Source organism: Triturus cristatus, chromosome 3_2 (assembly GCF_964204655.1).
Source record: "Triturus cristatus chromosome 3_2, aTriCri1.1, whole genome shotgun sequence".
Lineage (NCBI taxonomy): Eukaryota > Metazoa > Chordata > Amphibia > Caudata > Salamandridae > Triturus > Triturus cristatus.
The window spans coordinates 870,020,261-870,045,016 of NC_140584.1; the positions used below are offsets into that span (position 1 = coordinate 870,020,261).

General features: G+C 45.1%; 1 protein-coding gene across 6 annotated transcripts in view; it reads left to right on the plus strand.

Annotated features, from left to right (window-relative positions):
- The window catches only part of ANKRD13B (ankyrin repeat domain 13B), a 362,818-nt gene extending 338,466 nt beyond the window's left edge, over nucleotides 1–24,352 (plus strand). For 2 of the 6 annotated variants that reach the window (XM_085649222.1, XM_085649225.1), the window contains 2 exons: nucleotides 2,608–2,761; nucleotides 20,487–24,352. In XM_085649222.1, coding sequence (XP_085505348.1) covers nucleotides 2,608–2,761; nucleotides 20,487–20,680 — 348 coding nt within the window. In that variant the 3' untranslated portion in view covers nucleotides 20,681–24,352. The remainder of the gene's footprint in view (nucleotides 1–2,607; nucleotides 2,762–20,486) is intronic. The other 4 variants (XM_085649223.1, XM_085649226.1, XM_085649224.1 and 1 more) reach the window with 2 other exon arrangements.
- The last annotated feature ends 404 nt before the right edge of the window (nucleotides 24,353–24,756 follow it).

Here is a 24,756-nt window from a genome sequence, read left to right on the forward strand (position 1 = left end):
CCCTGGGAAGCTTGGGGCATAATGCCAGTCCTCTTTCTCCTCTCTCCCTGCCCCCCCCTTGCGCCCCCTGTGTTGGCGCTTACTATATCTACTGTCCCAGTACAGAGGCACAGCTTTTTGTTAGGTCAGGCATTAGCCAAGTCTTTTGATTTTTCTCAAATTGTGCTTAATATAATTATGCATATGGGCTTCCAGCTGGCAATCTTACTCCATTGGTCTGTTATTTTGTCACTCACATTTATCTCCTGTCCATTACAGCACACAGCATGGGGCAGTGGGTGAGCCCCACTTTAGCCATTAACTTCATTGTGATGACATTATGACTTTCACAAGGAGCACATCCACACACAAAGTAGTTTTCATTTCAGCCCCAGGAATAACTGTGGCAATGCATGCATTTTGAGACAGACATTTTTTTTTATGTAAACCATTTTTTTAGAATGACAAGACAGCTTCCCCAGCAGTAAAGTTAAGCAAAAACCTTGACAAAACAAGTATTAACAAAGCCAAAAGGATGGTATCCAGTATCCGATCTACTAGCTTTGCCAAGGTTCACTGTCATAGAAGTGATGACCTCATGGACTGATGGCGCGTGCGCGCAGTGCTGAGCTCTGTCAGCAGTAAGTGTCCTGCAGTCTCTGGTAAATCTCCTTGCTGCCGAGAGAGGGTTCTGGCTTACCTGGTTTCCAGCCAGCTCTACTGAATGAGCTGACTAACATATGACTTAATAAGAGCCTCGCGGGTATCCCTTGGTCTCCTGCCATTTGTCGCTGGCGCAGCAGGTGAGATTGTGCCTGTGGGCTTTAATCGGCCGCCCACCAGGTGCACTGCATAGGTAAATCGGCCCACATCATTCTGAGGCTCTTATCCAGCTGTTGGCCACTAGCCAGTTCACACCAGAGAGCACCTTACAATTCTAAGAAGAGGTGCACAGCGGCGGCTCCTCCGCCAGGGCGGAGGAGCGTCACCTCACCCTGCCAGCAAGCGTTTTTTTTTTTTTATATAAAACAATAATAAAAAACTGTTTATTAATGTTTTATTTTGTTTCTTGGGGGCGAGGCTAGGGGGATGATAGGCACCGATGGGGAGTGCCGGGCACTGCTATCCGTGGGCATGACAGTTTGGGCGGCCGTCTCAGGCTGACCAAAACGTCATGTGCACTGAAGCTCTCTCCAACCCAGCTGCGTTGCTGGGTTGGAGACAGGAAAGCACAGGCTCCCAGTCTCACAAATTATTGACGCTCAGGCCTATCCTGAAGCTGCTCTCACGCATGAGAGCAGCTCCAGGATTGGCCGCAGGGGAGGCTGGGGACCTGTGCCTGCAGTGGAGCCACGAGCGGAGCAGAAGGCCGGCGATGCGGCGGGCTGCAGGTAAGTTCTTTTTATTTTTGTTGTCGTCACAGGGAAGGGAAAACTCACAGGCCCTGGGGCAATCTGTGCTGAGCTGTGTATTTACTTTCCAAAACACATTTTTGGGGGATGGGAAAGTAACTTTTTTTTTAGGGTAATAGCACTTTGTGCCACTTTGCGTCAAGGAGCATTGCATACGTGAGAATTCCGTCAGAAATCCCTGTCTACTAAAAATGTTAGAAGGAGCTCAATGTTAAAAAAAAATGCCTTATTGAGGCAAGCACCAGGCGCGCAACGCCCATTGGGAGCAAAGGGCTTCATACATGTATTCCTCCAAACAGACCACACATGGTGCAAAGGTGTGTCTGTAGTGCTTGGCGATAGTAAATGTGGCCCTGCGCTGCTCTCTCCCCCATGCGCTGTGCAGCAAGTTTGGTTGGTGTGCAACGCTGCGCCACAAATCCGATAAAGTATTAACATTTGTTTTCAATGGGGGTCACAAGAATGGGCTCTAGGTATAAGTGGGGACACGGCTATTATGTGCATTATTGTGTATAGTAATGTGAGGTGAAAATGTTTGTTTGTGTGGTAACTAAAAATCCTTAGTTCAGGTTAAGCTAAATATACATATTCACTTCACGTCAATAGCACCCAACCAGTGAGCCACATATTGAATGTTGTGCGTGGCGGGGGTGGTATTGCAGCTCAGTAAAGTGTAAATACTGCAGACAAGAAGTTGAAGGTAGAGTCTACACCAGTGCTTAATTTGTAAAACAAATAGGTGCCAGAGCTCTCTTTAGGAGACCACTGCAGCTTGCACCACACATTGCCCCTGCCATGCTGAAATGATAGTAACAACACAACTACTAACCATCACACTCCTACAAGTGAAACAATTCGGACTATTTCAGGCCCCCAAAGCTCTAAAAATGGCTTGGGCAGCTAGTAATAGTCATTTTTAAAGTATATTGCTTTGAAAGTTAGCTGTTGTTGTGGTCATCTCTAAATTAGCCAGACAGCACCACCTTGTGGCAGGCTGTCACAAGCGCCGGTTCTGAAAATTATTTGCGGGTGCCAAGCACCGGAAACCACCAACACAAATTAAGCACTGGTCTACACACCCCTTTGCGCTCTGTCAGTGCTCGGGTATAATAAGCCAGGGAGTGAAAGGTCACCAAGTGCGGCTGCGCACTAGCACGCGCTCCACCCGACGTCATCGTTTCCTTGTTCCTCACTTCTCCGCCATTTTCCTCTGCAGGTGACCATCTGGGAAGCTCTGACCAACAGCAAACCGGGAACTCACCCGCTGCCCCACGAGAGCCGGAGAGGAGAAAGGTTAGTAAGGCCGGCAGAGGCGCCATGCAGGCCGGGCCCCGGACCAGACGACAGTGCACGAGGTCAATGTGTTTTAGGTTTGCCTCCTATTTCTTACTATGGCAGGGGGTGACGGTGGTGGTCTATGCAGTCTCGCGTGTTTAGGGCGAGCATGTCTCTATGGGATGCGCAGACAGGAGATGTGTTCTTGCTTTTATGTTATTGGAGGGTGTCTAACAGGCTTTACTTCTAATTCTGTCTCGCTCACTTGACCCCCTACTCTGTGATCCTGGGGAAACTGTTTGATCCATGCAACGTACGGTTCTATCCTCTGCCCAAACTGAGAGTTACTAAAAAGTCTAACTCCAATTATTAAGACTATAATAATGCGTGTTTACATTTCTATTTAACTTCTGTTTTGATATGTTCTGTATATATTCTGTTGGGATTTCTAAACTGGAGCATACCCCTCTGGGGTTGCCTCTTGAGATGGGAACCACTTCTCATGACATCATCAGTGTGCTGGGAAGAAGTCGGTATTTAGAGAACGAGCAAAATGCCCATTTATGGGTAAAGCAATCCATAGTAGTTTGCAGCCTAAATGGAGAGAGCTCAACCTCCGGCGATTCTGGGAATCACAGGCAGGCTTCATTGAGATGGAAGAAAGACTGCCCCTGGCTGTAGGGCATACATTTCTTTTACATGAAAGTGTATTCTGCAAACAGTTCACCCGGTCTACCGCACACACCGTTGAGAATTCAACACATTTCTCTATTTCCCCCAGTAGTGCGACTTTAAAGCTGTGGCCAGGGATGTAGCTTCGGGCGGGTGGGGAGTGAGGTTGGGGGGGGGGCGGGTTTGGGGTGTTGCACCCCCCTAATAAATGTATGTTATTGTTAATAGTTGGGTACAGGTGCTTTCACTCGGGTATGGTGAAGTGTCTGTCGGATTTCACCAGCAATTTTTACAACACACACACACACAAAATTCACACACACTCTCCCTCTCTGTTTTGAAATCTCCAAAAAATGTGGTTTGTTTTACAAAATATGTTAACATTAGTGGAGATTAGTACACCTGAATATCCGCATTCGTCTCCCTTTCCACTGCCGCATTAGCCCCTTTCATGCACCATGCTTGTTATATAGTGTATTTTAATATTATGTACCATCGTGATTGTTGGGAAATCTGAAGCTCACCCCCACCTCAATCTTACTGACTAAGCTATGCCCCTGGCAATGGCACCTGGTCCCAATGCCTGCAGCATTCCCAAGAGACTATAAAGCAGCATCATTACTTGGTATCAGACATCTGAGATGGATCCAAGGGTTAACGCTTGCATGACATCTTTCTGTGATCCACAGGTCACAAGGTATGGCCCACTTAGCAGTTCACCCTTCTAAGGCCCGGAAAAGGAATACCATTAAATGGTGTAGAAGCAACATCTGATAATTACAAAACTTAGAAGATCATTTAACGTTTTGTGAGTGGCGTGTTCACCGGACTAGTCGGTAGAGGCTCTTGCCTGCACTCTCCAGGCAGAGACCTACCAATCTCAGAGACCCTCGCCATATCAGCAGGGCTTACTTTGATGGAAGAGCTTTCTAGTGTAGCAGAAGCACTTCTGACAAAAGTGAAGTGCAGGCTGGTGTCCATGTGATGGTGGCCAGTTGGCTTTTTTTCTGTTTGGCAGAAACCTTCTCGAAAGCAGGTGTTTTTTTTCTGCAAATCAATTCTCCTGACATGCAGCGAGTTTTCTCATGGCACAGGGGGCCATAGTCTATTTTTCCTACCCAGAACTATCATACCATGAATGGCGGTCCTGGTCGGGCGAATAATGCATCTGAAGGCCAGCCCAATTTATGATGGTTCTCCTGCGCCACAAAACTCTTATTAACCCCCTAAGTTCCAACGAAATTTGGGCATGCTTTCCACAAGCCCCTGACCAATCACATACACTAGGGGTGCTGCTAGAATTTGGGTCCCCTCGTAGGCTAGTATCCCGGCATACTTGAGACTGCATACAGTATATCCACCCAGACTGGATACTTGCCCAAGATGCAGGGTGGGAGGTGCAGATTTTCTGCACATGATCAGGTCTCCCACTCATCTGACACCCTGCTGGAAAACCATAATACGTCGCCTATGTGACGTCACTGACATAAACATTGACAACACTGTTAGGAGTTGTCTATTGCCAGGGCCACTGGAAATATGCGATTGTGCGCCTGCGACGTTTTTTGCATAATTATAGATGTACTGCATGTGCCACATAATCTACCATCTGCTACATAATGTGCATATTTTAACAACATTTTATTTCCAGCTCAAAGAGTTCAAAAGTTACTAAAAGTGCAGCGACACATGTTTCTACGTAGTAGAAGGCCCTTTATAAAGCTTAACTAGACACCATTCTGTTGCTTAGTGCTATATTTGAGTGTTAAACTTGAACTAATAAGGTGCAACCAATGCCAAGACAGTGTTAAGAAGTGTAATTAATTACATAAAATGTGCCCATCACGCCGCATAATTTGCATTTTTTTACTCAATCCTGTTTTTCATTTTGCATTTCAATAAAGTATTTTTTTTTAAATGCGCCCCATTTTCTTTAGAGGAAATGGGTCTGCATTTAAGAAAAAAATCAAATTTTTTTAAAAAAAAGTTTAAGAGTTGGTAGTGGTACACATAGGTGGCGATTCTGAGCCGTTAAAAAAATTTACCGACCGACTAGTATCCGTATTTTTTTACGTACGAATCGTACAAGTCCCGTACAAATGGCGAAGTACGATTCGTACGTGAAAAATACATACGAATGACCTCGGGAAAAGTCTACGAAACGTCCCCGGACAGTTTTACGTACAAGTCGTAAAACTGAAGTCCGAGCGCACAAGTCCGATCCGTACCGGCGTCCCAAATACACAAGCGTATAAAAAACGTCCCGTACGGAGCGAACTGTGCACGACCCCTACCCCGGGTACACTTGGGCCCGGGGTACGAGTCATACGGCCCCCCCAGCGTCCTACCCCTCCTGCGTACGTCCGCACCGTACCCCCAGCCCCCCGTATGTACGCACCGTACCCCCAGCCCCCCGTATGTACGCGCCATACCCCCAGCCCCCGTATGTACGCACCGTACCCCCAGCCCCCTGTATGTACGCACCATACGCCCAGCCCCCCGTATGTACGCACCGTACCCCCAGCCCCCTGTATTTACACGCCGTACCCCCAGCCACCCGGGGTACGGCGCGTACATACGGGGGGCTGAGTGTAAGGTGCGTACATACGGGGGGCTGGGCGCGTACATACGGGGGCTGGGTGTACGGTGCGTACATACGGGGGGCTGGGGGTACGGTGCGTACATACGGGGGGCTGGGGGTATGTGCTGGGGGTACGGTGCGTACATACGAGGGCTGGGGGTACGGTGTGTACATACGGGAAGCTGGGGGTACGGTGCGTACATACGGGGGCTGGGGGTATGCGCTGGGGGTACGGTGCATACATACGGGGGGCTGGGGGTACGGTGCGTACATACGGGGGGCTGGGGGTACGGTGCGTTTCGGGCCCCCTTTTCCTCGTGCATCGCGGCGTACTTAGCTTTTCCGGCACTTGTTGGCTCCCGTAAAAATATAGCCATGCGGAGTGCTGTGGGTACGAATCGTACTTGCTGGTCCGTAAAACGCTGCCTGACTCCGTGCGGACGTCGCGTACGCGCTGTCCAGGATCGGAATTGTATGTATTTTTTAGCCGGACGGTGTTTTTTACGATTCGTACGGAAATGGTATTTCTGTACGAATCGTACTTGCTGGTTTGTACGGTGGAATTCCCGGGTACGAGTCGTACATAAAAAATGCTCCGTACGACCATTTGTACCCGGGTTTTACAGGATCGGAATCGGCACCTTAATGTTCAGTATTTTTGGCTACATAATATAAATCATTTACTTTTGGTGGGAATTTTTAAATTAAATCTTTAACAAATAATTGTAATTTAAGATATTTAAATTGTGTAATTTTAATTAAAAATAAGTTAATTATGCTGTAACTTTTTTATTTTGTTCGCCGTTTAAAATAAATATAAAAATAATTTAATTCAAAATGTAATATAACAATATTGTAATTCTTTTTTGTTTATTGAACTTTTTAAAATTTCCTTACACTTTACCATAGGGAGATCTCTTTCCCGGTGACAGACCTCTGCCTATGGGTGAAAACTTACTAATAGTAACTTTAAACTTGAAAATTTGGCTCCACTCTCTGGTTCCAGGGGATGGGTCACATGTAACTCTACATTTTGTAGTAAATTTACACTTGGATTTGGTGACTATCCAAAAGTAGTACATTTGATACAAAGTGTAAGAGTAATTTTACATGTGTTGATATACTCATGTGTTATTTTACCTTTATGATTAGGCTCTTAAAGTTGCATTTTGGTCATTTCAGCCCATTCTGCGTCTCTATAAGCATTTTGAGTTCCGGTAACTAATTGTGGAAGATAATAAATCCAAACAGTCATAAAAATGTGTGTTTGTACAGTGCCTCAAATACCAGTTGTTGTGGTATTTTTTCGCCTGTTCACAATCTTATTATAGGCAGACTACACAAAATGCAATGTGATAGAAGGTTCAAAATTAGCCTGTATTAAAGTCCAACTGATGAGAACGGATGAATACACCGATCTGTGACTGTTCAATCCCAATTGCCATCACATCTTTAGAGGTTTCCCAAAGTCTAATGCTATCTGAAGCGATAGTGGTTGCACCATTAGTCATATATAACCCACTGAATTCCAACTTTCCTAGCACCTCCTTTCTTGTTAGGGTGACCAGATTCTCAAAACAAAAAACGGGGACAGGTCATAGACATAGAAGTAGGACTAAGGTTTGCCGTAACCATCGACATAAAAGTAGGACTATTTGACAGCTGTCATAGACATAGAAAAGGGACTACAAGGACAGCTCCCTCCGCAGACCTAGATGAAGCATTACAGACGATATTAGTTTTTGTCATACCTCATGTGGGCTACATAATGACAAAGATTGTCATCAGACTTGCAATTATACATCTTGCAAGATCATGAGGGGCCTAATTCAGAGTCCTGCGGTTAGGGTACTTCATCAGAAACTTGACTGACTACCTTGTCTGCAAAACCCTATGCTTGCCCACTCTATTTTGATTAGGGTAGGCTGCCTGCGCTCCAACGGCATTGCCCCTTCAGGCTCTGCTCACGGAAATTTCACTTCGACCGCCCAGCAGAGTATGGGCAGTTAGAGTAAAGGCATCAGAAGGTCTCAATTATTTCGAGTGAACAATATGATGTGCCCTTCTTTCCGTCCATCACTGCCCAATAGAAACTGGTGGTCACAAACAGAAAAACAAATAATCATACCCAACACCAAGATATAAAACACTCAGGGTGTGGGGGCATTTTTGTATTGTTTAGAATAATCTTCCACTTTAGAAGTTTGTTTCGAATAAACAAATATGTTTGGACCGCGGTCATCAGAAACATGGCGGGCATGCACCAAACTTTTTGAGCAACAAAGATCACTACTGGGCTGAAGGTGTTCTCTTGATAAGGTGTCAGGCCAGACTGATGGAGGCAATGACCGATGGCTGCCACGTCATGATGACATAGGTTGCGCTGCGTGAACAAAGAGAAGGGAAATTCTGAGAGAAAATGTCTCTCTTCAAAGGATTTCCCTTCCTGCTACAGCGCTCACCAGGCGCGCAACACCCATTGAACTCAAAGGGCTTCAGCCCCCCCCGCCCCTCCCCTCGTGTGTGGCAGCCCGGGATGAGACCGCTTCCCGGGCATGCCAGAGCACTTCACAGGTCTTTAAAAAGACCATTTGCATTTAATGAGGCCTCGCTGTTGTTTCACCCCTTCTAAGAGCCCCTGCAGCTCCACTCTGCCTAGATTCAGCCACCCCACCCCCGAAATCAGCGCCACTCTGCCTACTGTTTAAAGATTTAGCCCCCCCCCCGAAATTTTTGCTTAGCCCCCCCCCCCCCCTCCCCCCCCCCCTCAATTTGGCTCTAGTTGCGCCTCTGGCGCTCACCACAGTGAAGTCACACGCAGTGAAAACAGAGCATGAACGCGGAACAGTAAAAAACCGGGACATTTCTGTGTTTAACCCGGACACTGTTCTAAAACGGGGACATTTGACTCACTTGGAGAGAAGTGTCGGGACACGGGGACACTTCTCTAAAAACGGGGACCGTCTGGGGAAAACCGGGACGTCTGGTCACCCTATTTCTTGTGCCTTGTTGTTGTGAGAGACTCAATATTTTCTCACATTTGGCCTTGGCAAGGCAGGACAAAGAGACAATACCTAACACCAAAGAACTGATACAACACATGAAAGTGGAACCAGTTAATAATGTAGGCTTGTAGAAAAGGAACCAAAACATTTTTCACAAAATTACAGGGCAACTGAATTGGAGGATGTTAAATCAATATCCCATCGGGCACTAGATAACACGAGAGCCACTGACACCAACTAACAAAGAAGGCCTATGGGAAACTAAGCAAAGAGGCACAAACTAACAGCAGACCAAGAGAGAAATAATTTCAAGGTAAGATAGCAGACATGCTTGCAGCATAAGGAGGTAAGAGTGGGAAGGAGTGCCCAGGCTACCATGATCACAGCTTAGCCGTACCACGTGCAAGACATTCTGCACACAGTAGATGTGCATCCTGCAAAGCAGCCCACACAGTGCATTTGTGTTAGAATGAAGAGATAGGGGTGACAGGCAGGCAATCAATGCAAGATTGATTGCGATGTACTGCGATAGCCTCATGCCCGCTGGGTGCACTATAGGCCACTGCCAAATGACTCCAACTGTACAGAAACCCCACTGCTTGTTAAAGGAGGAGCATATGGACAGAACTGGACCTCTACTGGCTGGCTTAGCCAACAGTCCTTTAAATCACAGTGGTTGAAAGCCTCCGAGCACCTGCACGTATTTTCTAAACTGATGGCACTAGTAATGACCTCTCCCTACTACAGCACATTGAATTGAGCAGTGCTAGCGCTGTTGACTGCACTAGGTTACATTCAATGGGATCATTCCGATATTTCCTTGACTACTTTTAACAGGTCAGTATCATCACTTCTGGTTCTACCACAGACCTTTGAAGCGGGAAGTACAAATGTTTACCACCATGAATCTGATGATGTGATATAAACGCGTAGTCCTACATCACACTTTTCACATTCTTTCATGAATAACTTGATAGTTTGCAGATTCCCATGTCCACTGATGGTGAAGCCCGAGGTAGTGTTGACCAAACTGCGCTGATGATTCTGAGGTCTGAGCCCCAGTGAAAAGCCCACGTTCAACAGGAAGCTGTCCTGTTGTGCATCGTCCTCCTACAAGCTTTGATGATTTGCTGATGCCGGCCAATGTCTTCACACATCCAAGGCCACGCCCTAGTTTTCTATAGTGCACACCACTCTGCTGCAGAGTCTTCATTTCCGAGTCTCCTCCTAGGAAACTCCTGTCTATGATAAGATGATCAAAACCTGCTTTCTACAGGCATGGTCACCTTTCAACATGACTGTATCCGTGTGCAGACACTTTGAACGATTCTCGTTTGTTTTGGGGTTCTTTGTCTTAAAGTTAACCCCTTCCCCGCTCATGACGGAACCACTCCGTCATGAGCCACAGTTGCGCTGTGCTCATGACGGAGTGGTTCCGTCATGCTGCGGCCGTTGGCCGTCGCTCCGCCCCTGCGGCGCTAATTCCCCGCCTGTGCGGGCAATTAGCGCAGTGGGCGGAGACGTGACGGAACCACTCCGTCATGAGCACAGCTCAACCGTGGCTCGTGACGGAGCGGTTCCATTACGAGCACAGCGCCACCGCGCTGCCCCCAAACCCCCCCCCCCCCCCCAGCGCCGCGGCGGAATTCCTGCCGCGGCGAAGGGGTTAAGAAACAATCAAATCAATAATAATTAAAGCCAAGTAACAATCAGCTAAAGTCTTTTTAAAATCTTTGCCTAAGAACCAAAAGGATAAATATTACAAAGTATGCCTAGATAAAGGACAAATATTTAAATGTAATTTTGTCTGTCATCAAATTTAAGTTTGGAATAGCCACCTCACTTATGACAAAATCGTGGTCTGAGAATTCTTGAGACACCATTTTTGATTTTCCTTAACATGAAGAAAAATATCATATTGGGGAACCTCTCCTTCACACCCTCCCCCAATGCTTCAAAGAACACAATCGCCCTCCTGATCCCCAGTGCTCAGATTTGACCAACACAGGCAGCACATCATTCCCCAGGGACAATACAGTCTCCCACTCATTTACATATATCTGATAAACATGACCGTGCCTCTAAATCCAGGACTCCTCTACCATTAATCCATCCTCATTCTCCTACACCCAGTGCTTCATCAAAACAATATTAGGCTTTCAAATTCCCGACTTACATACCAATGAACCCAAGCAATCCAGACACATTCGAATCTTAAGATTGTCCCAGATCTTAACATCATTGAGAGCAGAACTTACACCCTCATTGTAGTAATGACATGAATGGCATCCGGCAGCACTAGATCCTACACCGTGCTCACCACCTTAATGAATATGTTGAAACCTCCAACAATCACTCAACTAAGCCTGTACCACCAATGATGGTACCCCAAAGACCAAACCTCCAAAGACCAAAGATCCTTGCTGAAGTAAGTCATCTGCTCCCCCATACAAAAATGGCTTTGAAGATGTATTAGGGGATTATGACAAAGAAAAAGCTTACAAAACAAATTGAGAAGGCGCCTGCATCCCTACAATTGAGATGAGGAAAGAAAGACAGAGTAGTCATGTTCAAGGCATAAACCGTAGAAATCTATTAGAAATAAAAACAGTTTGAACCAGCCGCTCTGTCTTTCACACTGCAGGCGGCACGCTGCCATCTTACGAAGCGGGGTTAGAGAGTCCCCTGCAGGTGTGTGCTGTGTGGTACTGCACCTGCCTGCAGGGGAATGGAAGGATGGTCTATGGGATCCGCTGGCCCCCCCCTTTCAAGGGGCGCCCTCAGAGACTGGGAACAGAAACCGGCCCTGGCAAAGTGCCCGGCCTGCTCCCCCTCCAGGGGCTAGGGGATGCGGCCGAGCTGTTTTCTAGAGCCGGTTTCGGCCGATTCTGTTACTGGGGGCCGATATTCCCGGCCCCTAGTAACGAAAATGGCCCCCAGGGGCCCAAAACCGGCCCCCACCCTGACGGCCCACCAGGGAAGTGCCCGCTGCGGCCAGTCCGGCCCTGGGGAGCACACTGACTCTACACCTTTTTGTGGTGCACAGTACGTACATCTTCTCATGGCCTCTTTGAGTCTGCACCCCCTGTCTACGAAACCCCGAAGGCTCACAGACGAAGTGTTATCTTTATTCACTCAGGCCACCCCCATGCAAATGAGGGAGCACTCCCCTAAGAACGTGCCGGCATTATATGTGCACCAGGGTGTTCTATACAACAGAAGGGTCTGCTCAAGCATCTGTGGCCCTTCTGTAATACCAAAGTGCCCAATGGGCTCAGAAAACGGGCTGGCACACCCATTTAACCCCAGGGAAGCAATATAACTGTTCAGGGACCAGAAAATATTGTATTTCTCCAGTTTTGTGCAAAAGTAGCACTGTTCATTGAGAGTGTACACCCACTTTGGAGGAAGGTCAGAAGCAAGATGAGTAAAAAGAGGGGGATGATGGCTTCCCCCAATAAAAGGCACTTGACAGAAAAGCAAGTGAGGATGAGAAGCGCAAGGATGAAGTGATCTCCTGCTTATAACAGTTTGCAAAGTGGCAAAGATTTTGCTTATGGATGTATTGCTGGTCCCAGCAACTCCTGTGATGCAGGGGGCACCCACCCGCCCGGGGCCCCCAGTTCAGGCCAGCACTTATGAATAACTTTAAAATAGGGGAGTCACAGGGGGCCCTCACCGCATTCTACTTGGAGAAAGTGGAAGGGGGCATTTTATGCTTACGGTATGGACCATGCTATAACAAAAACAACATTTACTTTATGCTGAAAAAAATGATCATTAAAAAGGTTTAACATGCACGAAGGATTGAGGATTCTGCAAGTAAATGAATTCAAAATTGTACTGAAGTGCAAAATAAATTAACGAAAATAAGCCTAAAACTTGTGATTAGAGCATTCATGGTGTGGCTCTGAAATGTAAAATCTTGTTTGGATTGGCATAGTCCTATATTCAACAAGCAATTACAAAGGCAATAGGTCGGAGTTTTTAAAATTGAATGTGCATCTACACCAAATGGCAAGGGGAGGTGAATGGATTGATTGGTGAGGGCATGGATAAACCAATGGGTGAGTGAGTGTATGGATGGATGAATAGATGATTTTGTGCATTAGATAACTAAAGGACTGCATCGACTGAGGAAGGAAAGAGGCTGAAAGACTAAGAACCATCTCAAAATATGAAATTTGGAATCCATATTCTGAGCCAACCAAACAAGGGGAGCATGGTCCATAAGCAGCAAAAAGTAACATGCCACCAAATAATATTGCAAAGTCTCAACTGCCCATTTAATAGCTAAACACTCTTTTCCAAAGGTTGAATAATGGAGTTCATGGGGTAAGTTTCCTACTAATATACACAACTGAATGTCTGTCCTCAGCCTCATCCGGTTGTAATAAAACAGCCCCAACTCCGTATCCTGAAGCAACAGTTTGTAACACAAAATGTTTTGTGAAATCAGTACATTGTAACACAGGTTCCTAGCCTAATATTTATTTCAACATTTCAAAACTGCGAATTTGGTCCTTTGAACAGGCTGACAGTGTGGCAGGATGGCCAGAGTGGAGTATATCCATTAATGGACTAGCCAGTTTGGCATGATAATATCCCGCCAAGCCCAGAAAAGACTTAGGGGTCGATTAATATGTTGGGCGGATCGCCACCGCCCACATGCCTTTTACCCCGCCCTATTAGTATGGCGGGGGGACCCCAGCGGATGGAAAGACTGTCCGCCGGTTTTCTGCCAGTCGACGAGTTGACCGTCGGAAAAGGGGCTGTATATGGTGGCGTGTCTGCAAAACACCGCCATCCATATTACAATACATGCGGTGAAATGCCTTTCCATGGCAGCATTGTCGCCATGGAAAGGCATGCGGTAACTGCATGCGGGGGCCCGTTGCAGGTCCTCAGGGTATTGGGGGTGGGGGGTGCACATGGGGGGTACCTATGGTACTCCCTGCATTTGCATGCACAACACCACGGGGTGCCTGCCACGTTGTGCATGCAAATGTACAACATACTTTTTTGCCATTGCGGCGGGTGCTGCTGAAAGCACCGCCCGCCGCAATGTCAGAAATGCGGGATGCGCCCGCCAGTGTGGCGAGCGCATTCTCATCTTCCCCACGGGACCGCTGCACATATGGCGGGCAGTCCCATCTGTGTTAGGGTGGCGGGCGGACAAGAGCGCGCCCGCCATCCTAATCAGCCCCTAAATGTCTCATTTTGTTTGAAGTTGAGGGATTCAACGAATTGCCTCAACCTTATTTGACTGAGGGCCAACGGTTCCGGAGTGAATCATGTACCCCAGGTATTGGATGAAATCGGTGGCTAGCACACTCTTCTAAGGGCTGACTTGTGTAGGGCAGAAAAGATCTGATTAAGGCGTTTCATATGTAATTCCCACAAAGGGCCGAATAATACAATATCATCTAAGTAGGCGGCCACATATTGGCGATGTAGTGTTAATAATTTGTCTATTAAGCACAGGAATGTGGCAGGAGCCCTGTGTAATCCAAAGGGAATACTTTGAATCGATATAGTTTGGAGGAAGTCACAAATGCTGTCTTTTGCTTGACCTCCCTTGTTAGGGGAATTTGCCAATACCCTTTTGTTAAGTCCAGTGTAGACATAACTTTGGCAGCCCCTAGATAATCTAATAACTCATCAAACTGAGGCATCGGATAGCTATCAAACGTTGAGATACTATTAAGCTTCCTGAAATCAATACAAAATCTCAGGCTTCCATCGGGTTTGGGGACCAATACCATTAGGGAACACCAAGGGGCTCAGTGTTGTCTTCCTTTATCATCTCCTCAACCTTCCTTTTTACTACTTCCCGTCTGGCTTCTGGGATCTGATACGGGTGGAGTTTCACTACCTGCGTGTTATCCATAATTATATCATGATGGACTAGATCGTTTCTTGCTGGATTTCCAGGGAACAAAGGAGAGTATTTATGAATAAGGGTCCTCAGTTCCTTTTCGTAGCCTAGCCATATTTGTTGGCCTACCTTTACAGTTAGGATCCCTTCTTGTACCCCAACCACACTGAAAGAAATATATAATGGATGAGTATCTGTGACACACAAAGTTGGCAGTCACTCGCTGAGCTACGACGTCTGAGGCTTCCCATTCCTTTAACAAATTTACATGGTAAATCTGACCCTCTCAAGGTTCATGGGTGACAGCTACTTTGTGTGTGACCGGAGTAATTTTTTCCATAACAGTATAAGGGCACTGTCACTTAGCTTCTAACTTGTTATCAGTAGACGGAAGTAGGATGCGGACCCGATCTCCTTGTCTGAATTCCTGTAGGTGAGACCGCTTATCATAGGCAGACCACTGATGTTCCTGTGCTTTTCCCAATTTATTTTGGACTTGATTCCAGAAAGAAGTTACATTCTTTCTCAGGGTTGTCACACTCTAGCAACTCCCTACTCTTGTTTGTCTCCTCGCCACAGTGTTATGCTGCCCTATCTGAGAGGCTGCTGTCCAAATAACAATTCAATTGGGAGGAAAACCAGTTGAGTTCTCTGTATGGCATTGAATGCTATAAAGAACCAGTGGCAATTTCTTATCTCAGTATTTCCCAGTTTTGTAAATTATCTTTCTTAATATAGTCTTAATGTTACGGGTGTATCTTTCCACCAGACCGTCCATCTGTGAAAGATATATTGAGGTCCTTATTTGTTGTACCCCTGGTACTTTACAAACATGAGCCAATAAAACCTTCACAACAGATTTTCCTACGTTGTCCCTCTTACTTAATTTTTTCCGCCCACCTGACAGCGGGCCAAATGCAATACCTGGGTATGAAATAGTCGGGGAACAATTAACAAAATCTTTGTTCTCTCATTCTTTCATGTTACTTAATACAACAACTCTTCATGAAGTAAGGCCCTACCCAGTCTCTCTCATCATGGCTGGCTTGTTTCTAGGCGGATTCTGGGTTGCTATCCTTCCTCTGGGCTGCCCAGAGCCTCCAGCTGTGTTCCCAGCTGGCATCCATAGATAGAGACACATTTATTAGCTTGCTGGGAAGGCCATTTGCAAACCACTTTCTCTCCTTCTGTCTATCACGTTTTGACTTCCTCTCTCGCTTCTTACCAGTCTCGATTTCTGCATTTTTGAATGGAGCGGTCTTCAACCAGTCAGTTTCCTTACTTTTAGATCCCTGGGATACAATATAATAATGAAAATTACGATGGCCGGTTCCCAGGATCAAATTCTCCATCAAGTCAGGGATAATTCCCACTTTTATTTTTCTTTCTGCCCCATCTATCTCTAGGGATATAGTTGTTCTTTGATAGATTTGTCTATCCCCATGTACACAGGTTATGGCCACCTGCCTGTTTTTCTCTTTTTTTTCCGGGTTTACCCCCATCGCATGTAGAACTGAAAAATGACATCCAGAATCAGCCAATGCTTTAATTGTAATATCATTAACTACTACATGCTTCCTATATACTTTGGACGGTTCTGTCATGCATAGCATAGCACATTCTCCCTAATGTACCCTACTTTCATAGGCTCAGGACCCTGCATTTGTTGTGGGCAATTTCCCATTCTGCACAATTAAAACATTGAGACAGTGCTTAATTTGAGCCAGTGGTTTCCTGTGCTCGGCACCAGTGCTTAATTGTCAACACTGGTACTTACGGTAGTCTGCCACATGGTGGCCGTGTTTGTCTCATTTAGAGAAAAGCATAACAACAGTTGTTTATTAATTCAGTATATATTAAAAAGGACTAATACCTGCCGCCAAAGCCATTCTTTATAGCTTCGCAGGCCTAGAATAATTAGAATTGTCACACGTGTAGGAGTATGATAGTTAGTAGTTGTGTTGCTACTGTGTTTGCCGCTCTGGCAAGGGCAATATGCAGTGCAAGCAGAAGTGGCCTCCTAAAGAGGGCCCAGGCACTTATAATTTTACAAATTAAACACTGTAATGAGGACCTTGAGTGAAGCTATTCCCCAGTGGTTTCATTGGTTGTTTGTTAATGGGGAATAACTGCTGTTCTGGTTTTGCTAAATGTTTTATCTTGGGGTTATAGGTGCCCTGTCCCCTGGACATATACGTTTTAAATTCAGGAGATCTGTGGTATGCAGACGCTAACTCAGTGGCCACGGTAACTGTGAGGTGCAGGTGTTGTCAAACCCACACTTGTGTGCAAGATATCCAGAAATAGTTTTAGAAGTACTTTATTCACCACTTTTTCCATGCTGGATGAGTAGGTTGTAACAACCAATTCCCAAGATCCTAAATGCAAAAGTATAACACCTAAGGATTGTCCCTATGGGCCTACTTTTCTTTCCTGAACTTTGCCCGGTAATGCTCCACATCGTATCCGAGCCTCTCCCATATGACATTTTTAACTTCAGGGTATGGGGTAGTTCCAGAGGGATTGGCAGTCTGATTGGCTGTTTGCAATGCCTCAAACAGCAAAGGGGCCACATATTTCCCCAGCTTTCTGTGGGCAAGGCGGCGGTGGTTGACACCCTCTCAAAGTTCGTAAGAAAGAAATCAGGATCTTTACTAACTTGGTATTTCTATAAGACTGTGCTGGGAACATTTTGGTGGAGCTTAGTGTTGGCGATAACATCTGGGAGGTGCAATATAGCAGTGTCCTGCACCTGTTGGTTATTAGTGATTAAGGTGGCCTGATCTTTGAGTGCAGGCAGTAAAGTCTCCCTGTTCTGCTGAGCGGATTGTGCCTGCTGTTCTACTACCAGCTGTAGGTGTCCTTGCCCTTCTGCTAGTTGTTAAATCATGTCTTCTACGGTGACTGACTGTGACAATGTTTTGCAGCAAAAAAGTATCTCACTTCTGACTCCACTGCAAATGGGCAACAACCACCACACTAGTCTTATTTTGCCAGTTTTAAGGTTGTTTATTGGTCTCAAAATGAAGGTAAAACAAAATCAGGTTTTTATGTAGCAGGGCTTATCCGGGTGAGGGAAGTCTTTTATGTTTTATCCTAATTCCTCATCTTCCTTTTATAGTAGACTTGACAGGCATTGCGTCTCCAGTTCCTCAAAAAGGTGTGTACCTCGTGGCAAACAAAACAAACCAGATCTGAGTATAAATTTCTTCCCAAAGCAATAACATTTGGTGGTGCCGTCACCACGTCAGTCAGTAAGTGTGGTTGTCAGACCTCCACCTCTTCAGTGGTTATCTATGGCTTTAATTTACTCAGACTCTCGGTTCTCCTCAGACATTCCCCACCAATCAAACCACCCTCAAAACCACTCACGAGACACTTGCCTGCAACCACTACCCTGGTTAGGGTTGTAGCTTCCGCTTCCACAGCGCCTCCTGCTTTTGGGTTGCTGAAGCACTGGCGTCTTCCTGCGCCTTCCCTGGTCAGCTGGGCAACTGCCTTCTCCACTCCAGAATCTCCTTCCTGCTCCTCTGGGTACTGCTCTTCCTCACTCTGCTCCATTGCAGCATTCTCCGTCACCTTCCCCAGACACTCCTCTTCTGCTCCTTCCTTCACATCGACCTCCTCTATTGGGTGACTGCGCCTTTAAATCCAGTCTCAGCTTTCCTCCTTCAGTCATCCTCAGCCAGTCCCAACACTAGAACGCTAACCCTCCTCGACAGCAGATTAATTTGCTGAGGTATTAGCACTCCCCTATCACAAGGAGGCTCCTCTCTGCCCCCACCATTGTTCTTCATTTGCTCATTCAAGCACTCATCCATTCATCCAAGTAATCACCCATCTATGCACTCACTCATCCATCTATTCGTCGATCCACTAACTCATTCTTGTAGTCACCCACTCCTTCTCTCTTCCTGAGAGACAGAAGTCGTTTTATTCATAACAAGATGAAACGCTTCCTATGGTCCTGAATACATCCAGCAACTTTTCTATTCAAGCTTCGACCCACACAAAGGCACAGAGATAGACCATGGGAACCGATCACATTGCAGACTGAAGGCACACTGCTTCTTTAGCCGCTGAGATAGCAATACACCCTTACTGCTCCCAATGATAAACTGTAACACTACATCATGCTCTGAATTCATACTTCAAGTAGGAGATTGTTCTACACAGCTCTGTTAGTAGTTCACTTCCCACTACTCTTTCCTACTATCACTTGGCATTCTCAGAAATTCATTAATAAATCCTGAGTCACAGCTGTGCTAGATTGTGCTTGCATCCTTGTTGGGGAACCATCGATTTTTCAACAGAAAAAATAAATACAATGCACTTCTGTTGCAGTGCATGTGCAATGCATTGTCCGTGCATTGTACTGGATGCATTTCTTAGGTCAGTGGTCTCCAACCTTTACAATATGGCCATGTCCAATAAGATTCCAGTTCTGAGCACCTCATTTAGAATTACCTATAATGACCACTGCTGAAGCCATTCACTCATGGAACTGTACTCTAACTCCTTCTGTCATTCTTTCATGGCCAAGTGTTCATTCACACAATGTGACTGATACACCGGAACCTGCAACATCACTAGTCTTTATGCAGCCTTGCTTGACTGCGAGAGGAGATGGGTGGTCATGATGTAGACTGTCCCCCTCCCACAGGCTGTCAGGGTGTGTGTTTATCAGTTAGCATGGAGACCTGCCATTGGTTTGGTTGTTTGCGACTCAAGAGATCTAAAAATGAGCTTCACTTATTCCCTTAAGGTGTCTAGACCCTCTCTATGACCTACTGGACTGGGCTACCATTTCACAAACTGCTTCCAGGGATCTGTTGAGCCAACAGTAGCTCCAGAGCTACTTGGTGGCGACCCCTGCTCTAGGCCAATACACCTCATATCTCAAATATAACAAGAGGTAAACTCAATGCAATGAAAGGAGCCTTGCTATCCGGAGGACAGAACTCCTGTTTATTGAATGGACTCTCACCCGCATATTTCTATGTGGCATGCTTCATCATCGAGTCCTCGCCTGATACGTTTTTACAGTGCAAGGTGGGCTCAACACCTCTTGTGAGACGATTGCTCAACTATGGGAAACACTGTTTAGGATTTTGAAAACTTCTGAAAAATGCCTCTAAATAAAAGTTTCCGAAAATGTTTTCTGTAAGGTTTTATGTTTGAGTGGAGCACTTAGAGGATTTTTAAAAATTGCTAGTTTGTTAGGATTTAATAAATTTAAACAAATAAAAAGGTGTGCATATATGGAATCATAAGTCTATATGTTTCTACGTTCAGAGAGTGCACTTAATTTCATATATAATTTGCCAATGCCTCTTTGATGGTAGTTTCTCCCTTTATACGTGGGGGTGACATAATCTTCATTTGAGTGTCACTTATAATTTAATATAAGGGTTACCAATACCCATGGGGAACACTTAGTTAATTCAATGACTGATTTAAATATGTTGTTTTAATTGGACTTTACATTTCCTTATATAGGTTCCTGTTTTCAGTGGTGCCATCTATAATTCCATATATGTTTTCTCATATTAGTTCAATAGTACTTTACAATTGCATGATGTTATTTTGAAGGATTGTGGTTGGGGCAGAGATGACTTGTGACTCAGCAATGTGCATCTAAAAAGCTTTGTCACTTGCTAACTTGTGGTTCCTTTTGTCTGCAGGACACCTCAGCACACACCACCACTGCCCCCACAGCCTCGCAGCCCCTTGCCCAACGGTACCAGCCAGCTATTTGTCTCTTACGATGAGCAGCTACGCTTGGCCATGGAGCTCTCTGCCAAGGAGCAGGAGGAGGCCGAGCGCAGGAAACGACAGGAAGAGGAGGAGCTTCAGCACATCCTTCGCATCTCCCTGACTGAGAAATAGCACATGATCAACCCAACTGGACCATATGGGACATTCCTGCCATCACTTCCAGCATTAAAGGGCAGTCCAGGAGTGTGGCCACTGGACAAAGTAAGGGCCCAGGAAGTGGGCTCCAAAGGGTTTACAATGGCTCAACATGGCACAGAACTTACTGACACCTCACACACAGGGTATGGCTAATCTCCAGGCATGGAAACAGTTGCTGGACTAACCAGTAGGGAGGCACAGTATATCTACACATCAGTACAGTTGTGCGCATTTCAATATTTGGGAGTCAATTTCCTATAATAATGCACTCTTCATCATAGCAGAAGAAGGTTGTGGAAGTGCATCCTGGGTGATCTCTCCCTTTCCACATCTCAGCACATGGATATTGAGACTTTGGCCTCATTCCTCGCACAAGAGCCATCTGATCATTCGCCTTACTATATGTTGATACATGGGAGAACTGAGCACCAAAAATTTAATTTGGGCAATTAGATAGTGGTTGAACACCATAAGACCTATTTGATCTTGGTATGAGCCAGGCGTGGTGATTGTGACTACATATGGACAGATGAGGTATCTATTTTTCCATTCAAAGGTTGCCAATATCAGGAACCTCTTTTGTGCACCCTGTGCCTGATTTCGTCACTGTAAAATGGTTGTTCCTATATACTGTCTTCTGGTATCACTTGACACTATAGAAATATATTCATTCATTGGCACTGCTGGTGTTTGGGAAGACCAGCATTCTGTTTATAATGAGGCAGCTTTGGCCGACTTTGACTTTAGTGTGGCAGTGCCATTGTGGCTCACAGCAGTTGTGTTCCTCTACATAGTTGGTGGCCCCTGATTTACTATGTAATGCACAAGTGGTTTATTCATTCTCCGAGTTCAGTAGAGCAGAGTGCAAGGTGAGTTGAATATGCACAAATCCTCGGTGAATCTTCCCTCTGCTGTGAAAACCGCAGACGAAGCATAAAAGGGGTCTGTTCAATGACTGTCTCTTAGTTGTGATGCTGAATGTTGTAAAAAGTATGAAATCTGTTTTAAGTATTTTTCACAGAAAGACTGGATGACATGTTGCTGTAAGTGAGAATTTGAAAACAAATATGTGGATCTCCTGCAGCTGAGTCACAGAGAGCTTCTTGTCGAAACTTTCACAACTAAACACTAACACAAGATCAGGCCAATGACAAAGAGCAGCCCAAATGCAGTGATGCCACTCTGCAATCCCCATCCTGGAGAATCACCTTTGCCATTCCCTGTACCCACCACTAGACTGTGTGCTACAATCACCATAAGCGCTTACTCTTTTTTACCACTAGGGAAGACCCTGCATTTACCACGAGTGCATAGATCGGCGTGACCACCGGGGACAATCTTTTACTTAAAGTCTACACCATTCTCTTATTTATATATTATACCCCGCACATGCCACTATATTATGCTGTGTATTCACCATTAGATTAAAGTCATCATGAAAGTATGAACCCGGTACCCAGTTCTAGGGTGTAATATGCACTTACTACCGGAGTATACTCTGGCCTATTCTTTCTACCAGGGTACACTGTGTTCTTGGTACTGGAATACAATATGCCCGTACTAGATTAGAGTACTCCAGAACTAAGAGTAAGGTACATTAAACACTCATTGTTAGTTTATATCCAGCACTTACCATTAGAATATACCTGCTCTTATTACTTGGGCATACTCTGTAATTGCCACTAGGTTATACTATGCAATCGCCATTTGGGTATGACCAATAACCCCCAAAAAAGGTACTCTCTAAAGTCAGCACCTGCTACCATCTCCTGCTACAATTTGGATTTACGCTTCACTGACCACCAGAGAATACTCTGATCTCTGACTTACCATTGGAATGCACTCGCTTCTAGCTGACACAGTGTCATCTGTTTCATTAGCCATATTTACTCTCGACCAATAGGACATACTCTTCTCTCACTACTTGCTGTCACCTCTAGGGTATACACTGAAAGCTGGGCCACCACTAGTGTATACTCTGCACTCACTACAGAGGTTATGCTATGCATCCCACTTGAGTGTATATTGTTCTTATCACTGCAATAGGGTCTTCTACCATTACTTCTTTACACACACACCCGGCATCCAGTGCTGTGAAAGCGTCTCCAGTCTTGATTACTTTGCAATGGGATGGCAATACACCAATGTAAGTTGGCTTGATACATTGACGTATAGTTTGACGATGGTTTACAGCATCTGAAACCAATCAGATAATATGATGTCTGGTTAAGTGACAAGCACAAGCCATAGGATGACTTAGGATAATAGCTTCAAATATGCCAGGTACATTTTCTGAATTTGCACTGACACTCGCCTGTCATAGTCGCTCAGGATACTCAAACTGCCCTGAGCTGGCTTTGGCATAATGGGCTCATGGCCTGCATCGAGAAGCGTGCTATATTGCTGGAGCCTGGAGGGCAATATTGGCTTTCGCAAAAGCTTTTATTTATTGATAACAATATTATTTCAGCAGAGGATTTGATGGGTGGTGTGGTACATAGTACCTTACTATTTAGAGAGAGAAAGCGAGTTTCTGAAGAGCAGCAATACCAAGTATATTCTTGAACGGTAAGGGTAGGGTACCAATAGAAGAATTTGGGAACTTGAAGGCAAGGATACCAAACACCAGGTTAGAGCGCAGGAACACTAAAGAAGAATTTTAGGCATTGGTGCACCAAAAATACCTTTGAGAACTAGGACACAAAAAAAGTAATTGCGAGGATCCATAACATCTATCTTGGAACAGGCCCATCCGATGGGACGTTGGAGTTGTAGCACACCAAAACACAACTGGAGGAGATAGGACCCTAAAGAAACCTTGAAGAGGAGGGACACTAAAACAAACCTTAAAGAGATAGGACACCAAAAGAGATTTAAGAGTGAAACATCAAAATTAGGCTTTATGGTAGAATTACTTGAACACCATGGAAACTGACAATTCAACATGGATTGGATAGACCATAGAAACCGACAATTCAACATGGATTGGATACACCATAGAAACTGACAATTTAACACGGATTGGATACACCATAGATACCGACAATTCCAGGATTGGGTCTAATCTTAAGGAAGAAACTCTGAGAAAAGCATTATACTAAATGGTGCTATTATCATCAACAGAAATAAAGAAAAACTATCCTCTTACTCCACACATCACCCCTTCACGCGTACATTTTTATTGAAATTCAAAAAATGTGAAATAGCTACACATGATAAATGTTTCAACATAAAAATGCTGAAAACTAATACCTCAATCTTCAAAATGTCATATTTGCAAGCTTTAGAATTGTGTTTAATCACCAAAAGAATCTGAAAATCAATGAACATATTTTGATTCGAAGTCCAGACTGTGCTGGACAAGTGTGAGCACCATCTTGAGTTTTTTATTTGTTTGATGCTTTCTCCGGTTCCTCAGAAAGTTGTTGCGGTCCCTCTGATCATCCCTGAAAAGGCTACCTTTGGAATTCTGATTAAACCAATCTCAATAGCAGAAATCATAACAGTGACCGAGATCACTTTGCAGTGGTCATGTCTTGCCCAATTCCATCTGAAACTATACCATGTTGAATTTGTAAATTTATAGTGGTAACAAGCTTATCTCACCTGCATTAAAAAGTGTTGTGCATTTGCAGCTCTGGTTAGAAATATTCTTACATTTTTGGCCAAGAAATATTACTTTATTCACATGGAGCATTCCATCTAGTATCGCCCATCCAGCCCACAATCCATTCCCTTTTTTTTTTAATCTCCTGCAATATCAGCTGGGACATGACTGACATTCTATAATGTACTTTTGCACCATGAGGCAAGCCTGAACCTTTTACATATCTACTTTTTTATTTGACCCCCTTTTCGCGTCAGTCTTCTCGGGTTTGAGTTTTTCAAGTGCTTTTTTTTATTGAGATCTTTAGTTTGCATCAACGTTTTTGTTAAAAAATAGTTTTGTCTACCTTTTTTTTTCTTTCTTGCCCAAGAGATTATCTGGCAGCAGCCCAAAGTAGGGAAGCTGAAGCGACTGACTGTGCTACTAGCAAG